Source organism: Mobula hypostoma, chromosome 9, assembly GCF_963921235.1.
Source record: "Mobula hypostoma chromosome 9, sMobHyp1.1, whole genome shotgun sequence".
NCBI classification, from domain to species: Eukaryota; Metazoa; Chordata; class Chondrichthyes; order Myliobatiformes; family Myliobatidae; genus Mobula; species Mobula hypostoma.
In genome coordinates, this window is record NC_086105.1 from 54,118,423 (window position 1) to 54,137,483 (window position 19,061).

At 44.6% G+C, this 19,061-nt stretch overlaps 1 protein-coding gene across 1 annotated transcript; it reads left to right on the plus strand.

The window, feature by feature from the left end:
* The first annotated feature begins 868 nt into the window (after nt 1-868).
* Nucleotides 869-8,677, plus strand: LOC134352241 (polycystin family receptor for egg jelly-like). Its single transcript, XM_063059533.1, has one exon. It carries the CDS (start codon nt 869-871, stop codon nt 8,675-8,677), a length of 7,809 nt encoding a protein of 2,602 aa, XP_062915603.1.
* Nucleotides 8,678-19,061: the final 10,384 nt, after the last annotated feature.

Consider the following 19,061-nt stretch of genomic DNA (forward strand, 5'->3'; position numbering starts at 1 on the left):
TGCAGAAAAGCAGGCAGTGGAAAGTACAAATAAGAACATCGCAAACTTTGCAGTCCTTAAAGTAAGATCACGATGTTCTTTATCAGTTTTCACCCAGGATATGTAAATTGTGCAATGCATAGAAACATTTCACAACCGATATAATTTCTTGGCCAAAACCCACTGTGAAAATAATTTTGTAGCAAAACATGTTTTGGAATTCAAGAGGGGAATACATTTACATCTTAGCCCCTAATGTTTGTCTCTATGAAGCAATGAGCTTAACATATTGAGACTAAAATTAAGTGAAATAATACATGTTCATGGAATGATAAAAGTATAGAACATAAATATAGACCATTTGGCCCTAAATTGCCATTTTGCAAGTGTCATCCAGTTACTCCATCAATATCCTGCGATCTTTCCAGTTCCCATTTGGAAACCATCATTACGTCGGATCCACAAGACTCTCAGCCCGATGTACAGAACCCAAGAAAAATTGCTCCCCACCTATTCATTCTAGTGGCATTGATGAAAAATGTGCACCCCCTGGTTACTACCCGAGATACCAGTGCAGTTTCTCCCCATGTAAACTCTCCGTGGCAGGAGCCCTTCATTGGCCTTTCTCGGTCTGAGGTGAAAAACCACACACCCACTCACCCAAATCCCAGTTCCCCTCCTACAGCCACAGACTTGCGTGGCTGCTGTACCATCACCGCCACCTGACATCACGTATCTGGGATTATGATGTCACGGTAACGAATTCAGGGGAGAGGATTGTGATGTCACGAGGTCTGCGCTCCGGGGATTGTGACGTCATGCGACCGGTGTTCGGTGGTGTTTTCAAACTGTACCGGTCTCCCCGTAACGGGCGTAGGTCTTCGGGGTGATGCCGGCACTCGGGCTGCTGCTGCCGGCACTCGGGCTGCTGCTGCTGTCAAGCGTGGTGGTGGTGTGGGCCGCCCCTCTCAAACCCCCTATCGTACTGCACTGCCCCTTTGGGGTGAACCACCAGCTGGATTCGGCAGTGCGCTACACCTGCCTGTGGCAAAGCACGCTGAATGTGACCTACAGCCCGAGCCCGGGCACCAACACCAACGGGCTCGCCCCCACTCTCAGCTGGTTCGTCAACCAGCACCTGGTGGCCTCCTCCGAGCAGTGGTCGGGCAGCCAGAAGATCGTCCAGGTGCCAACGGACTCGCCCATCGTACTGCGCTATGACTCGGCCTCCTGCCCCAGCTGCACCTACCAGGCGGTGCGCATCCATGTCTTGGCTCTGCGGCTGCAGCTTTTCCGCCTGTGGCCCGCCATTACTCCGATTGTCTGGCAGGACGTGCCGCTGGCCTGGTGCGCCAACCTGCGCGGCACAGGCTGGACGTACCACCTGAGTTGCGCGGAAGCCGCGCCCAATTCCACCAGCCTGTCCGGCGACAGCCTGGCTGACGCGCCGAACTCCAGCTTGCCCGCTGACAAGGTGATCGAGTGCGCCAACCACTACCTGTACGAAGTTCGAGTGCGCTACCCGAGGCCGGGCATCTACTCCTGCCGCCTGGAGGCAAAAGATGTCGTCAGCTCATCCCTCACCATCTCCTTCGAGGTCCATTCAGCAATGACACACCTGCTGAGTGCCCAGACCGACACCCTCCCCCGCAGACAGACGCTGGTGGTATCCTGGCACCTGTCAGCCAAGCAAGGCATCGTCTACTACCAGCTGTCCGCCCATCCGGTCGCCCCCAGCTCCTGGACCCTGACCTATCACCCCAATGCCATAGCCGCCCAGCTCTGCCCCTGCACCAGGCCCCACAACAGCGAGTGCGTGGCACAGCTCCTGTTACCGCTGGACCAGCCCATAGGCTTCAGGACCTCCAACACCATTATCACCGTTCAGGACGGGGCTCTGCACTTCGTTCACAGTGGCAACCACATCATGCTGGCGCCTGACCCCAGCACACCCGGAACGGTCTTCTACTACATCAGCTCTGACAATCAGCTGTACTACTCAAGAACTGACAATTCGTCTGGAAGTCACAGGCACTGTGTTTTCATCAGAGCTGCTGAAATCAGCCACCTCTTCCTGATAGATTACAGCACCTCCGGGCAATATAGGTTCACCATTCAACTCTACCTGAACCTAAATGGGGCTATTTACAGTTCCTTGAAGGATCTGGATGTCAGCCTCTCGCTGTTTAACAGTGGTCCCACAACTGTGGGTGATCAGGCCAACGTGGTCTGGTTCTTTCCCCTCCAGCCTCCTGCCTTGCAGTGTGCCTGGAAATTTATACTGACGATCGGTGCCAACGTCAGTTTGCATGGTTATGACCAGGTGATTAAAGATGCACAGCACTACATCCCAGGTGTCAAGCTTTCCTTTGACCCAAAGTGGTACTGGGGCTTCTTGGTCAAGTTGATTTGCTCAGCACCTGGGGATAAGCTCATCAGTATCAAGGCGAGTGTTGGTAGTTACAACAACACCCCCACGGACTCTGTTCTGCTCTGCTCTCTAGCACACTGCAAGCTGCCTTTGCCCACCATACAGACTCCACCTCCTCCCGAGACCATTATCCAGACCACCAGGGGCACTGCCCTGGTTGTTTACGGAAATGCTGGCTTAGACTGTGATAGTATTAAATCAGTGACCATCTCCTGGAAGGTCTATGCTTTGACAGGCAAGGATTCAGAGCCAGACTGGGCTCATAGCGTACTGCTCCCACCCAGCGTGCAGACCAGCACTGTCACCCTGCACATCCCCAGGTTCAGTTTGGACTATGGATTCTATCGCTTCATCCTCAACGTGATGCTTTCCATCACAGATTCTCACCTGGCACACGTCAACAATTCAGCCCAAGCTACTGTTGAAGTCACTAAAAGTGCACTTGTTGCACTGATTGCTGGGGGTTGTTACAGGACAGTGGGTGTAGAGGACACCATCACACTGAATGCCTCCCTGAGTACTGACCCTGACTCACCCCATCCGCACCTGGGACTGAACTTCTCTTGGTACTGTACAACAAAATTCTCTGACTACGACACTATGACTCTCTCCTATAACCACTACTGTCATGCTGGTAAACCTGAACTGAAGTGGAACTCTACTGTATCCCAAACCTTAGTCATTCCTCCCCACACACTGGCTCTGAATAAGAGCTTCTACTTCCGAGTGATAGTTCAGAAAGACACAAGGACCAGTTACTTTGATCAAACCATCGCAGCGCTCCCCCGCTTTGTGCCAAAGATGTTGATAGCTTGCATTGAGAATTGCCAGAGGTTCCTGTTACCAACCAATCGGTTCATCCTGGCTGGAGTTTGCTCAAATTGCCCAGATTCTAGTCAAATGACATTCCAGTGGAAACTGCTTTCAAGGTACTCAAGTTCTGAAGTGATGTTTGATTGGGCATCAGAAAGCCTCACAGGAAACTCCATGTCTTATGTGTCATTGAATCCCTTGTCGTTTGTACACTTGATTGATGAGTGGTATACTTTTGAACTGAATGCTACCACATCCACTGGTTCGCAAAGTCTCAATAGGTATGACTTTTATGTCAACTCCCCTCCAAAGGATGGACGCTGTGTTATCACCCCAAAGTATGGATGGGCCCATCATACTAAATTTACTTTGACATGCATGAAATTCATGGAGAGTGATAAACCCTTTCATTACAAAGTTATTGCAAAAACATATTATCCAACTGGCTACATAGATAGTCTAAAGAATAGCCTTCTTGGTACAATTGTATATTTTGGATACAGACCCGAGTCAACATCCTTTTACCTTCCAGTGGGGAGCGTCCAGGGCCAGCACATCTTGATTATTGCTATCCAAGTACTTGATAGCTGGGGTGTATACGTGACACGGCACCTTAAGGTCAGAGTGTATGATATCCCATTTGATCCATCTAAGGGTTCAAAAGTGGACAAGCTGTATGGTTTTGTGGAGGGAAAGCAGGCAGTTTTGACAACTTTGCTTCATGAAACAGATTACCTGAAAGCAAACCAACTGCTCTACGAGATTGCTTCCATTCTAAACTACGACATTTTCAAGGATAAGGATAAGGTCAAGGCCATTAAGCTTCGTGAAACTCTGGTCAATGTCTCTGCTAGCATTCCAGTCACATCCCCCAACCTCATCTATCAAATATCTGCCTCAATCTATGCAGCAGCTCAGAAGGAGGATGAGGTCAGTCAACATGCCCAACATCTTGCTGCCGCAAAGCTATTAGAACTTTCTTTGGTTCTTTTGAATTACACGAAAGGAGCAATGATATCCTCTGAAAGTGCTGAGCTGTTGTCCTGCAGTATCCTGACCGCGGCTTCCAATGTGATGGCTGCCTTTTCCTTTCACTTTCCACCTCAAGTCTCTGTGGCCGGCATGCCTCTAACCAACGAACAGCAGCAAGTCGTAGCTGATGTGTTTCTTGCCCTAAGGACTTTGACAGAAGCAGTGTCTCACAGCAAAGTCCCAGGTCAAAAAGATACAACTATGACAACTAGTCAATGGGAAATAATTGTGAAGAAAGTTGAGAAACGCAACCTTGAGGATTCTTACCTTTTTGACTTGGATTGTTCCAACTGCATTTACCCAGTGATAACAAGAAGTGTCATGGGAGCTACACAGCCAGTGTCCTCTGTAGTTTATAGGTTTGAAAAGAATCCTGTGCCATGGCTTGGGAATGCATCTCACATTGCTACAGATGTGATTGCCTTCCACATGGCTACTCTGGATAGCAAAGGAACTGTGTACACGGATGATGTCAAACAGATAGAGACACTTATGGTCAGAAATGACGTTGTGTCCAACCAAAGAATTAAATTGGCTAAAGATCCCGAGCAAATTGGTGTGGTCAGAGGGAAGTTTAGGATTGTAGTGAACTCCACCTCAGCTCAAGAAGTCTTCCTTCAGTTAACTGCAGACTTGAATACTGTCCTCACGGTCAGCATTTACTCAGGGAAGGCATCTGCTGATCAACGTCCAGCTCAGAAACACATTCTTCCACACTGTGATTCAGGACCAACCCTACAGAAGGGTATCCATATACCAGATCCTTATATTATTAGCATCCCAACTAGCTTGTTCCAGAAAAATGCAACTGACCCTAAGCATGGCAGATACATCAGCATTGCTGTCGAGGCAAAATCCCCAAAGCCTCGTGTAGTCATTAATGTGGGGCTTGAAATCTCAGTTTTCACTGTGAGCTGTCTGTCTTTCCAAGGAAAGGCTGACAAATGGGATTCTTCCTCATGCACAGCAGGACCTCTCACTAACAGCAAGAAAGTGCATTGTATCTGCACACGTCTCTACAGTAACAAAACCAAGAGAGACCTGGACTTGAAGTTTCCATGGTTCCTGGCTGCCAGTATCCTGGTCTTGCCCAATGTTATTGATCTGTATGAAACTGGAGAGTTAATTACTAAACTGCCAATAAATCCAGTGACACTAATTACAGTCTTAGTCATTTTCCTCATCTACTTCATTCTGCTTTGCTGGGCATGGAGAAAACGCAAGGGAGACAAGAAAGACTTTATCGTTCTTCCTGACAATGACCCTTGTGATGCTGCTTGCTACTTGGTGACTCTTTATACAGGGGGACGACCTAATGCTGGAACAACTGCAGATGTCTTCCTGACTCTGGTCAGCACGTCCACTGAGAGTGCTTACCTGCTCCATCATCCGGAGCATCAGACTTTCAGAAGAAATAGTGTTGACACTTTCTTGCTCACTGCCAGGGTCGATCTAGGGGAGCTTACCTTCATCAGAGTCTGGCACAATAATGTCGGACCTTCACCCTCCTGGTACCTCAGCCGGGTGAAAGTGCAAAATGTGTTAACCAGGCAGCAATGGCATTTCTTCTGCAGGAAGTGGCTAGCTATCACAAGAAGTAAAAGTGTGTTGCTTGGGACTTTTCCTGTCACCAGTGCTGACACCCTGCTGAGAAGACAGGATGTCTTTTTCATTGAAGTGTCCAGCAGGATGAACAAAGAACACTTGTGGTTCTCTATCTTTGCCCTCCACATTGGCCAGTCCTTCACCAGAATTCAGCGGCTGTCCTGCTGTCTGGCTCTGCTGTTAGGCGGTCTACTAACTAGCATAACGCTCTTCCGATTGGAGGAACAGGAAGTGTTTTGGGACAATGTAAGTACTTCTTTGAAGATTGCTGTTGAAAGTATATTGGTGATGGTACCCATGGAGCTCCTAATATCTGGCTTATTTTTATATGCGCAAAGGAAAGAAGAATCCTTATCGGTAAAAGACGACCAAGAAGTTGACGGTAATTCAGTTGGGAATCTTAACTTGAAATCAAACTTGAGAGAGAGGTTGAAGCATTGGTACTCGATGGACAAACCAGTTAGTGAAGTTGAAGAAAGTCCAAAGAAAGCGGTGGATATGCCAAAGGATGATCACTACAGTCACTTGTCCTACATTGCGGGTGAGGACCACACCCAGAAATCCTCAGCCAAAGACCACAAAAACTGCGTCATTCCAGAATCCATGGCAGATCAAATTACGAGGGAAGAGGAAGTGGAGGGATCAGCTGGAAGAAAAAATAAGGCTGCAAAAACGGCCAAGCCATTGGCCCAACCACATCCAATTAGACCTGCAAGACAGAAGAGGATGAAAGATAGATTTCACCAATCCTCCAAAAACATACACCCACAAAAAAAATCAAGTGTTTTATTTTCTCGATGTCTCTTGTATCTGGCTTGGTGCATTATTTGGCTGGTGTCAATTGTATCTGCAGTGCTTATAGTATTGTATGGACTTGCATATGGTTTCCAAACCTCTTGGATATGGCTGGTAACTTCTATTGTTTCCTTTCTCCAGGGTATTTTCTTATTGCAGCCCCTGAAGATTATGGCATTTGCTGCTGTCTTTGCTTTGAACCGCAGATGTACCCGAGATATGGACTGGTCCACAGGGATTGATGTGCTGGAGATTAGTGCAGATAACCTGCCGAGGAATGACATTGACTGTCTCCAGTTAGAAAGCCCGGTCAGAAAGCAATATAGACCACTGCAGGGTGATGAGCTAATATTGGCCAAGAAGAAAGGGACCATCAGAAATCGTGCATTTGTGTTGTGCACACAGATGTTGTTGCACCTGGTTTTCCTTGGATTCCTACTCTATTCAGTGCGCATCGCGGACTACAGCAATAGTTACTACTACAGCCGCATCATTCGGCAAGAATTTTCCAAGAATCTGGAGAAGGTTAATACTGTCCGAGAGTTCTACACCTGGATGATGATCACTTTTTTGCCCTTGATTCATGGTGACTCAAATCTGTCTTTTCTGAATGGGACCAATTCTGTGATTCTAGGATTGCCACGGATGCGGCAGATCAGATCCAGACAAAGGTCAATAGAATGTTTTTCAAAGCCCAATGCTGTGTCCATTATCCTGGATAAATTTCAATGTCGACCTTTGTTTAGTACCAATCAAGAAGACACTAAGAATTATAATGGCTCCTGGGATGTGTCCATTGAAAACGTCTCTGTATCGGGCCCCATGGACTACACTGGATGGTTGTATGAAGTCGACAATTCCCCTTGGTTCTATAATACACGTGGTGTATATCACGATTATTCACTGGGGGGCTACTCCATCTACTTCTCTTCAAGTAACTTACAGAAGTCAATAGCAAGATTATTGACCCTCCAGAATAGCAACTGGATTGACCAGAGCACATGGGTAGTAGTCATTGAAACCACCATGTACAATGCAAATGTTGACTTACTGTGCAGCACTTCACTAATTCTGGAGACAGTCCCTCTTGGAGTGGTCAGCAAGAAGTTGTCGGTGAAATCCTTTTCCCTTAGACTCTTTAAGAGAGGAGAAATGAGCTGGATCTCCATCAGTATCCTCTTCATGCTCTTCTTCATTATATTTGCCATACAAGAATGTAGGGCAATGAGACAGAAAGGATACACATACCTACAGAAATCAGAAAACATTACCAGCTTGATTATAGTAGTGCTGCTGCTAATGACAATACTTCTTCACCTAGCCAAGTTATTATTAGTGCACAGAATGATGAGGTTCTACAAGAAGAATCCGGCCTCCTTCATTGCCTTTCATGTCCTTTCTGCCTTGGATCAGCTACTTAGAATCAATGTTGCTTTCTTACTCTTTGTCACCATTGTGAAGTTGCTTAGGTATGCGCGGTTTCTCTACCACGTGCGTCTAGCTCAGAAGGCCATTAGTGTAGGTTTTCCAGCTATCTCCTCCCTGGCTCTGCTAATGGTCATGTGTTCACTTATTTTTATGTCACTTGGCCACCTGCTCTTTGGTCAGTTCGATAAGAATTTCAATACTATGATTCATGCAGCACAAACCGTTGTGTCATACTACTCAGGACAATTCAAAAACATTGATTTTGTTTACAGCAGGGTTACTGGTGGAATCTACCTGATAATCTTTCTTTTTATTATGAACTGTATCCTGATAAATCTTTTTCAATCGGTGGTCATTCTCTCCTATGGGGATATGAAACAATTTATTCATGAAAAGCCAGCTGAGGAGGCAGAGGTGGCAATCTTTATAATACAGGAATGTAAGCGTGTCTGGTATGCATTGTGGAAGAAAACTCCTCCTGAAGATGGCAGTGAAGTTCTGACAAATTTGTTTTATGGAAAAGGCTCCAAAAGAACTTATGGGTTAAAAAGGAAGACACTTAATGGGAAGAAGCAGAACTACTTATTTATTTGATTATCTAGACCTACTAGCTAAGAACTTTGCAGGGATACAGTCCAGAAACAGTAAGAAATATAGGCAGATAACTTTGTGTGAAATTCTTATAATTTATTTTCAAGACCGTTTTGCTTTGCCATAGGTACTTAACCAGTTCATTAGGCCACAGAAAGACAATTTCAGTTTCATTCATGTATGCATTAGCTCCTCGAGAATTCCGACTGCAGTATGTTGTTCTCTGTGACGAACCATGATAAACTACCACGTTCCCAGAGCGTTCAAAATGGGGAAGTTACCATTCACTGATAGGCTTAAAATACCCATCAAATTTATTTAACACTGATTGCAAAAGATACAGCTTCAAAGTTTTCACTCATTTTTCCTGTAATATAAACAGTGTTCTCAGCCATTCCGTATGGTAAATTATTGCATCTTCCGTTCTTTTAACCTCTCTCCTAACTTTCACAGTGAATGTTTCTATTGCTTTTTTGTTATAAGCCTTCATGTGGAGGAGATTTGGAGTAATTATAGACTTGGAGTTTGTTGTGATCTTACCATTTCATCAAAATATATAACTGTTGTTTCAATGTATTGAATAGGAAATCAACCCCAGAATCGAAATAGAACATTTCTGCATTTTGATATCTGATTGATAGTTTCTGTTGTAAAATGGCTTAGCAAATGAGGAATGCCCAAGGCAAACAAATCAAAGACTATCCTGAAAATTTGAATAAGAGATACTACACAAGTGTACACAGGTTAGTAGAGAAATATAGATATAGTTGTTTAGTGCAAAACCAGACAAAAAGACTGATATAATTTTCCTTTACTGTTCCTTGCCCATATCAATAATACTTCTTTGGATGCACCATATGGCTCAAAGACTAAGACCTCAATTCCCAGTAACACACACAAGATGCTGGAGGAACTCAGCAGGCCAGACAGCATCTATGGAAAAAAGTACAGTCAACATTTTGGGTTGAGACCCTTTGGTGGTACAAGTTCTGCTGAAGGGTCTTGGCCCAAAATATCGATTGTACTCTTTGCCCTGCCCTTCTCAATTCCCTTGGTCACATCTTCAAAAATCTTAGATTCATGAGAGATGAATTCCTATGAACAAAGCCATACTTATCCCAGATCAGTCCTTGCTTTTCCAAATGTGAAGGAAATCTGTCCCTCAGGCTTCCTTCCAATAACTTTCGCACCAGAAAGCTCACTGTCCTGTAATTCCCCGGCTTGTCCTTGCAGGCCATCCCAACAGAGGCACAACGTTGGTCATCCTGCAGTTTTATCATACCCTGCCCGTGGATAATGAAGATGCAAAAACCTCTGCTAAGACCCAAATAATCTCCTTTGCTTTCCATAACATCCCAAGGTACACCTGGTCATGCTCCAGAAGTCTATCAGTAAGTTCTCAGATATCATTGTTCTCCACCCTGAACTCCCTAACTTCCATGAGTTTCTCCACAGTAAATACAAATGTGAAGTATTGATTTAAGACCTCACCCATCTTCCGTGACTCTGCATATAGCACTGCAGTGGCTGAACACAAAGAAATATCCTGTAGTTTCTGGAGCTTCATTACTCCAGCCCCAGGATATCACTATAGCGGACACTCAGGACAGTGCCTGAGGCCCAATGTGCTTGCCTGCTTCAACAAGGACCTTCTTTCCACCATATGGTCAGAAACATGGATGTTCACTCAGATTCTACCTCGTCAACTCAGGCCTAGGGGGCCAGCGTCGGGCACGATGACAGACTCTCCACTTCTCCCTCTCCCTCATCAGTGTGTTCAGTTCATCTACATTAGCCACACCGCTGTCTTCTAGGAGCGTGTTGACCATAGTCTTGGGAGGGCACCCAGGGTTCATCCTCCCGTGCCTGGGCTCCCATATGATGACTAGGCTGGCAGGTAGCTCGGGGTGGCGTAGACAGTACCCTGCTAGTTGCAGTCTTCTCACCTCGATTTTGGTGGTGAGCATCGGTCGGTTGTTATAGAGCTCGACGTTCGTCATGTGCTGTTGCCAACACACGTCAAGAGCCATCCAGAGCATTCGTGTGTAGCAACCATCCAGAGACTTCCGCATCATCTTGGTGAGTGTCCACGTCTAGCATCCGTATGTGAGAATGGACTCTATGACTGCTGTGAAAATCCTCTTTTTAAGCCCTCTGGTCAGGTTCGACTTCTAGATTTCCTTCATGTCGTTCATAGCCCTCCACGCCAGCGCCTTCCGTATCTTTATGTCCTTCTCCGAACTCATCATTCTTGACCCGAGGTACTTGTAGTCAAAGACTTTCTTAATGGTATCATTCTCTACGGTCTTGAGAGTACCTTGGTCGCAGTTAAACGCCATGTACTCTGTCTTTTTGGCGTTTAGGTGAAGTCCAATTTTACTGCACTCAATTTCCACTTTTGTCAGTAGCTGCTGTGCTTCCTCCATCTGGCCAGAGAGCAGGACTATGTCATTTGCAAACTCGAGATCTGTGAGTGTAACTGGTCTGACCCTTTTGGTTCACCCTGGTTGTGTGGTAAAACCAAGCCTGTCATGATCTTTGGTAGCTTGATGCAGATTCAGATTCATGTATTTATCACATGTACATCAAAACATGTAATGTACACATCCAACGATATGCTGGGGGTAGCCTGCAAGTGACGCCACACATTCCCGCATCAACAAAGCATACCCACAATGTTCAGCAGATCACAGTAAAACAGAACATGACAAGCAACAAAACAAGCCTTCGCCCTCTCTCCCACCCACCCACAAAAATATCCTCCCACCCAGGAAAGGCTCTGGGCCCCCAGTCTCAAAGCTTATGTCGTTGGTCTTTGATTTCCAGACTTTCAATCAACTCTTGGACTAGCTGATGATGGGACTCTGAACCGGGCCTCAACTCACTGGCCCTCATGCTGTACTTATTACACGAACATCTCCTGACACCCCAAAATCTTTCTAGCATCTGCAAGTCTCGACTATAGTGGAATTCTCTCCATTTGTCTGGATACGTGAAACTCCAACAACTCTAAACAATCTCAGTAGGTCCAGAACAAATTGAATTGACTTTATTATTTACATCCTTCATAAGTATGAGGAGTAAACATTTTTATGTTACGTATCTATCTGAATGTGCAATTTATAGTAATTTATAATAAATAGTATGTACAACAGTATAGTCAATATAACATAGAAATACAGTTGTGTCAGCGTGAGTTAATCAGTCTGATGGCCTGGTGGAAGAAGCTGTCCCAGAGCCTGTTGGTCCTGGCTTCTATGCTGCAGTACCATTTCCCGGATGGTAGCAGCTGGAATAGATTGTGGTTGGGGTGACTCAGCTTCCCAATGATCCTCAAGCCCTTTTTACACACCTGTCTCTGTAAGTGTCCTGAGTAGTAGGAAGTTCACATCTACAGATGCGCTGGGCTGTCCGCACCACTCTCTGCAGAGTCCTGTGATTGAGCGAAGTACAGTTCCCATACCAGGCAGTGATGCAGCCAGTCAGGATGCTCTCAATTGTGCCCCTATAGAAAGTTCTTAGGAATTGAGGACCCATACCAAACTTCCTCAACCATCTGAGGTGAAAGAGGCGCTGTTGTGCCTTTTTCACCCCACAACCAGTATGTACAGGACGCGTGAGATCCTCGGTGATGTTTATGCCAAGGAACTTAAGGCTGTTTACCCTCTCAGACCCAGATCCATTGATGTCAATAGGAACTAGCCTGTCTCCATTCCTCCTGTAGTCCACAACCAGCTTCTTTGTTTTTGCAACATTGAGGGAGAGGCTGACATATCATCCAGCATGTGTACCAAGTGCCTGCAGTGAGTACCATCTACAAAATGTACCGCTGCCGTCACCCGACCCCACCTATCTGAAACCAATGCCATCAAAAAAGCAAAGGGGTAGCATGTGCTTAGGCAGATTCCCTTCAAGTTAGATGTCATCCTGGTTTAGAAATATGTAATGTTACGAATTACTTAATCTTTATGAATATAGGGTAAGAAGTCTTTATATGCGATTTAGTATAATGTATTGATATATTTTTTTTCTTGTATTCTTATATTTAAAATTAATAATAAAAATATTGGAAAAGGAAAAGAAATATGTAACTTGTCCTTCATTGCTGATCAGTCAAAATCTTAAAACTGCTTCTCTAACAGCCTGGGTTATCTTCAGCAGAACTACAGCTTTTCAAGAACTTGGCTCACCTCATCTTCTCAAGGGCAATTAGGGATGGGCAATAAACGCAGGTAAGGCCAGATTATAGAAAATGAATCAATTTTTAAAAGGACTATAAAATGGAGATTAAGAAAAATAAAGCCCATGGTACTAGGATAGTTGTTGCAGTAACTGTTTTTTGCCTCCACCTATCATTCACCTATAACTGTCCCAACTCTACTCCATTCATCTCCTCCACCTGTCCGTCATATTTTACTCCCTCCAAGTCCACGATTCACCTTAAAACCCTTTCTCACCATATCCTTCCTCCATGTCACATCTGCCGTTTCGCCTCTCCTCAATCCGTCCTGATACAGGGTTTCAACTCAAAACGTAGATGATCCCTTTTCTCTCACCTGCTGAGTTCTTCCAGGAAATCATTGCTCAAGTAATTTATAAGTCTATATTCATAATTGTTTTGATATTTTCAGAAGCTTTGTGGCCAGTTGAGGGCACTCCCCTTAAGGAAGGCCCCCAACTAGACATGAGGTGCAGAAGAATTGAATGGGGAAGGCTGTGGGAATTCAATTTAAATCAGAGAATAGAGAAGCTGGTGGTCTCCTTAGGGCAGAAAAGGTTAAGTGGATACGTGAAAGGTGAATAAATTGTGAAAACTCTTGAAGGTGCAAACGAAGAAAAGTGGTTTCACTTGACTGGTCACAGTGTTCAGATCATTGACAAAAGAATGCATTAGTTGAAGGGACAATAGAAAAAAATCCAATGATCACTATGAAAAGGGAATTGGATCAATACTTGCAGGAGAAAATGTGTCGATCAATTTGGCTCTGAGTTATAGTTTAACAGGACTCTTTTGTCAAATGTCGCACACTTCTATCATCATGGAGTTTGTTATTGCTCAAATTACAGCAAAGGTCCTGCACTTTATGAGCAAAGCCAAATCTGCTCATAGTTCTGCTAATATGTCATCACCCCTGTAAGGACAGAAGAGAGAACACACAGAGGCTTCACACAGAATATTTTATTCTTTCACATCTTCAGGGTGTTTTAAAGAGCTTCATGGTCAATTGGGCACTTTGAAATGGTCTCAAGATGGGATGCAAAGGAACTGGTAGCCAAATTGCTGGCAAGAAAATTCAGCAACCAGCTATGGGATTAAAGACTAGCTATCTGTAGAGGGCAAGTCATTGGGTATATTTAAAACAGAGGTTGATAGAGTCTTGATAGTAAGGACATCAAAGATTACAAGGATGAGGCAGGTGAATGGGGTTAAGAGGGGCAATAAAACAGCCGTGGTTAAATAGCAAAGCAGACTTGAAGGCCTGAATGGCCTAATTCTGCTCCTTTGGCTTATGGTTTTATAATTTGTTCTTGCTGGAGTTGGCTGAGATTCAGACTGTGACTGTGCTATCAGAATAACTCTCATTAACCTTTCAGATTCACCTAAGTAGGAAGCTGTGGATTTTTGCCCGACATGTGGAAACTGTGTATTGTATCAAAATATTTTTCATCTCTGGTAATTAGAAACATGATTAATCAGATAAAACATCCTCCATGCAACAAGCTAATTGATCATTCCCTGACTGAGGAGAGTTTCTTTGCCTGACTTGCCTCTAAAAGAGGGCAACTACAGTTCAAATATATAACTTTACACAATCCTTTACTGTTTCATGGCATCACCCATTTGGCAAAAGTAAACTAATTCAGAAGTCTGAATGTAGGGCCTAGCTTCTAAATATCTGGTCCGGACAATTAGCACTGAGAATATTAATTTGTAGCACAACCATGAAAAGGAGAGTGATTTCATAGGTTCGGGAGAATCTCAGTTCTCTCTTTTTCCCCTCCCCCCCAATAACTAACCCAGAGCCCACACAACCAGAGAGACAACTTAGAACAGTGCTCTATGCTGCAGATTTGCTGATTACCCACATTGTGCAGAGGCACGGGATGACTTGTGGTGCAGGACTTGACTGACACAGAGAATTGTGGGGGAGGGGGGTGTAGCGGGGGTGGGCTGCAAACAGGAGATCACCTTGACCCCTTCTCCTATTTCTCTGTCTCCCTGGCAGTCTGTTCATCAGCTGTTGTGTAGCTGCAGTGAGGCTAATTCATTGTTAAGAGGTCACTTTAGGCACGTGATTCCATGTGCACAGCCCTATAGAGCCATTGAACGCTGCAGCACAGAAACAGGCCCCTCAGCCCACGCTGAAATACTATACTGCCCAGACCCATCGACCCGCATTGTCCCTATCTGTAACCTACTTTTGCCCTATTTTGTAGTTGGGAACTAATACCAGACGTGTACTGCAAGGATGAAACCTCATCTCTAGGCACATGGAGGAAATAGTTAGATGGATCTTGCAGCAGGTTAAAAAGGCATGTAGTCAGAGCCCAGATTGAAAACATAGAAAACATAGAAAATAGGTGCAGGAGTAGGCCATTCGGCCCTTCGAGCCTGCACCGCCATTTATTATGATCATGGCTGATCATCCAACTCAGAACCCCGCCCCAGCCTTCCCTCCATACGCCGTGATCCCCGTAGCCACAAGGGCCATATCTAACTCCCTCTTAAATATAGCCAATGAACTGGCCTCAACTGTTTCCTGTGGCAGAGAATTCCACAGATTCACCACTCCCTGTGTGAAGAAGTTTTTCCTAATCTCGGTCCTAAAAGGCTTCCCCTTTATCCTCAAACTGTGACCCCTTGTTCTGGACTTCCCCAACATCAGGAACAATCTTCCTGCATCCAGCCTGTCCAATCCCTTTAGGATTTTATACGTTTCAATCAGATCCCCCCTCAATCTTCTAAATTCCAATGAGTACAAGCCCAGTTCATCCAGTCTTTCTTCATATGAAAGTCCTGCCATCCCAGGAATCAATCTGGTGAACCTTCTTTGTACTCCCTCTATGGCAAGGATGTCTTTCCTCAGATTAGGGGACCAAAACTGCACACAATACTCCGGGTGTGGTCTCACCAAGGCCTTGTAGAACTGCAGTAGTACCTCCCTGCTCCTGTACTCGAATCCTCTCGCTATAAATGCCAGCATACCATTTGCCTTTTTCACCGCCTGCTGTACCTGCATGCCCACTTTCAATGACTGGTGTATAATGACACCCAGGTCTCGTTGCACCTCCCCTTTTCCTAATCAGCCACCATTCAGATAATAATCTGTTTTCCTATTTTTTGCCACCAAAATGGATAACTTCACATTTATCCACATTAAATTGCATCTGCCATGAATTTGCCCACTCACCCAACCTATCCAAGTCACTCTGCATCCTCTTAGCATCCTCCTCACAGCTAACACTGCCACCCAGCTTTGTGTCATCCGCAAACTTGGAGATGCTGCATTTAATTCCCTCATCCAAGTCATTAATATATATTGTAAACAACTGGGGTCCCAGCACTGAGCCTTGCGGTACCCCACTAGTCACCGCCTGCCATTCTGAAAAGGTCCCGTTTATTCCCACTCTTTGCTTCCTGTCTGCTAACCAATTCTCCATCCACATCAATACCTTACCCCCAATACCGTGTGCTTTAAGTTTGCACACTAATCTCCTGTGTGGGACCTTGTCAAAAGCCTTTTGAAAATCCAAATATACCACATCCACTGGTTCTCCCCTATCCACTCTACTAGTTACATCCTCAAAAAATTCTATGAGATTCGTCAGACATGATTTTCCTTTCACAAATCCATGCTGACTTTGTCCGATGATTTCACCGCTTTCCAAATGTGCTGTTATCACATCTTTGATAACTGACTCCAGCAGTTTCTCCACCACTGACGTTAGGCTAACCGGTCTATAACTCCCTGGTTTCTCTCTCCCTCCTTTTTTAAAAAGTGGGGTTACATTAGCCACCCTCCAATCCTCAGGAACTAGTCCCATCCCCCTGTTGTGAAATAACCTCCTCATGCCTAGCCTCTTTAATTTGATTCCCACCCCACAACCATTCTAGTTTAAAGTCACCTCAGTAGCCCTCGCTAATCTCCCTGCCAGGATATTGGTCCCCCTAGGATTCAAGTGTAACCCATCCTTTTTGTACAGGTCACGCCTGCGTCAAAAGAGATCCCAATGATCCAAAAACTTGAATCCCTGCCCCCTGCTCCAATCCCTCAGCCACGCATTTATCCTCCACCTCATCGCATTCCTACTCTCACTGTCGCGTGGCACAGGCAGTAATCCCGAGATTACTACCTTTGCGGTCCTTTTTCTCAACTCCCTTCCTAGTTCCCTATATTCTCCTTTCAGGACCTCATCCCTTTTCCTACCTATGTCATTGGTACCTATATGTACCACGACCTCTGGCTCCTCACCCTCCCACTTCAGGATATCTTGGACACAATCAGAAACATCTTGGACCCTGACACCAGGGAGGCAAACTACCATCCATAGCATAGCATGATAGCAGCTGATGGAGTAATATCATTTTAGATTGCTCCTACCCCACTTATTGTCTCCTACCAGTTTTTTTTTGAAACCTTGTTATAATACTTTAATACTGCTCTACTATGGCTGGGAAAAGAACAAAAGCTTCTGCTAAAGAAAGAGAAACAGAAGATGCATCCCTAGTCACTTTGGATTCAATCAGTGACTTTCTGAAACGGCAAAAACTGTTACTTTCTGAGGAGTTTCAACGACTTAATGGCAAATTGGATACAATCGAACAAACTTTAACTGAGCATGAGAACCGAATTCAGGAAAATACTGCAAAGCTGGTGACACTTGAAGAGGATCTTGAAGATACATTTAAACTCTGCAAAGAGTTATCCTTATCCAATGAAAAAACGATGAAAAGGATTATCAGTCTAGAAAATAGAAACAGGACAAATAACTTGCGAATTCTGGATCTTAAAGAATCAATTGAAGACGCTGACCCTACGAAGTTCTTTGCAAACTTTCTGAAACAGCTATTCCCTGTTCTATTCACTTCTGAGCCGCAGCTCGATCGGGCATATCGCTTGCCGACTTCGAAGCCATCGTCGTCGGCAGCGAGACCCAGGTCGGTCATTCTAAGTTTTCATGAATTTCGTATTAAGGACCTTTTAATTCGCCATACCCGTCGACAAGGAATGATCGATTTCCATGGTTACAAGGTCAGATTTGTGGAAGATTATTCACCTGAAGTTATGGCTGATCGTATGAAATATGAAGAAGTTATGTCGGAATTTTATAATAAAGGATTTAAACCATCCTTTCGGTTTCCCGCCCGTCTGAGTATTGTTTTGAAGAACGGATTGCAAAAAAGAATAAAGTCGGTTGAAGACGCAAAGGAGTTTCTGAAAGATGAAGTCTAAAACCATTATATTTCTTATTGGATCAATTTTTTCCTCTGTTAATATGAATTTGAAATAAGGTTTCAATAAGCTTATGTTTTGGCTGTTTATATATTGTCTTTTGCTTTTTTTTTGATACTTTTTTATTATATCCCTTTTTGAGGCTTTATTTTAATACAGCTTTCTTTGAATTTGTTTAAACTGATCCCTTTATATTTTTGAATACTGTGTTATTTTCCTTTTTATGTTGTGTCTTGGTAGGGACTTACTTGACCTTGTAAGATCGGAATTTCTGTCAACTGGATTTTTTGGGGAGGGAACTTAGTTGTTAGCTCGCTGACTGTCTATTGGTCAGCTTTCTTGTTTTGGGTGGGAAGGGGCTAGGGCCTATTTCTCTCTGGGAGCTGTGTTGGGTTGATTATATGATTGACTGTTTGATTACCTTACTTTACGGTTTGCTTTCTAGTTTTAATAACTTATGGCCAGATCTTTTAATTACATGATGATTTGTATTTAAAATGGTTCGAAATATTAACTTATTTAGTTTGAATGTGAAAAGGCTGAATCACCCCATTAATCACCCCATTCGGAGAAGAAAGTCTGAGAATTGGAGTGGGAGTGCTGCGGAAGCCATTTTGAATTTATCATTTTTTTCATCGGAGTTAAGAGAGGCGGGACTGCGCTGGTGTGTGACGTTGGGCAGTGAAGAGCGGAAGATTTAAAAGGAACACAGCCTTATACAGCGGGCAGCGGAGTGAGTCGGAAGCAGAGTGAAGGCCTACGGGCTTTGGCTCAACGGGCTTAGGTGGAATTGGGCGAGGCGAAGAAGGTTTGGTTTTCAATTTTTCCTGTTATTTGAGGAAAGGGGGGAAGTATGAGTGTGAGGGCAGCTTGTTGTTCTCGGTCTCGGATGTGAGAGGCCCTGGAGTCTCCCAGCGTCCCGGACGTCCACA

Coding starts and splice junctions, on each gene's coding strand:
- LOC134352241 (XM_063059533.1), top strand. CDS start 869: ATGCCGGCACTCGGGCTGCTGCTGCCGGCACTCGGGCTGCTGCTGCTG.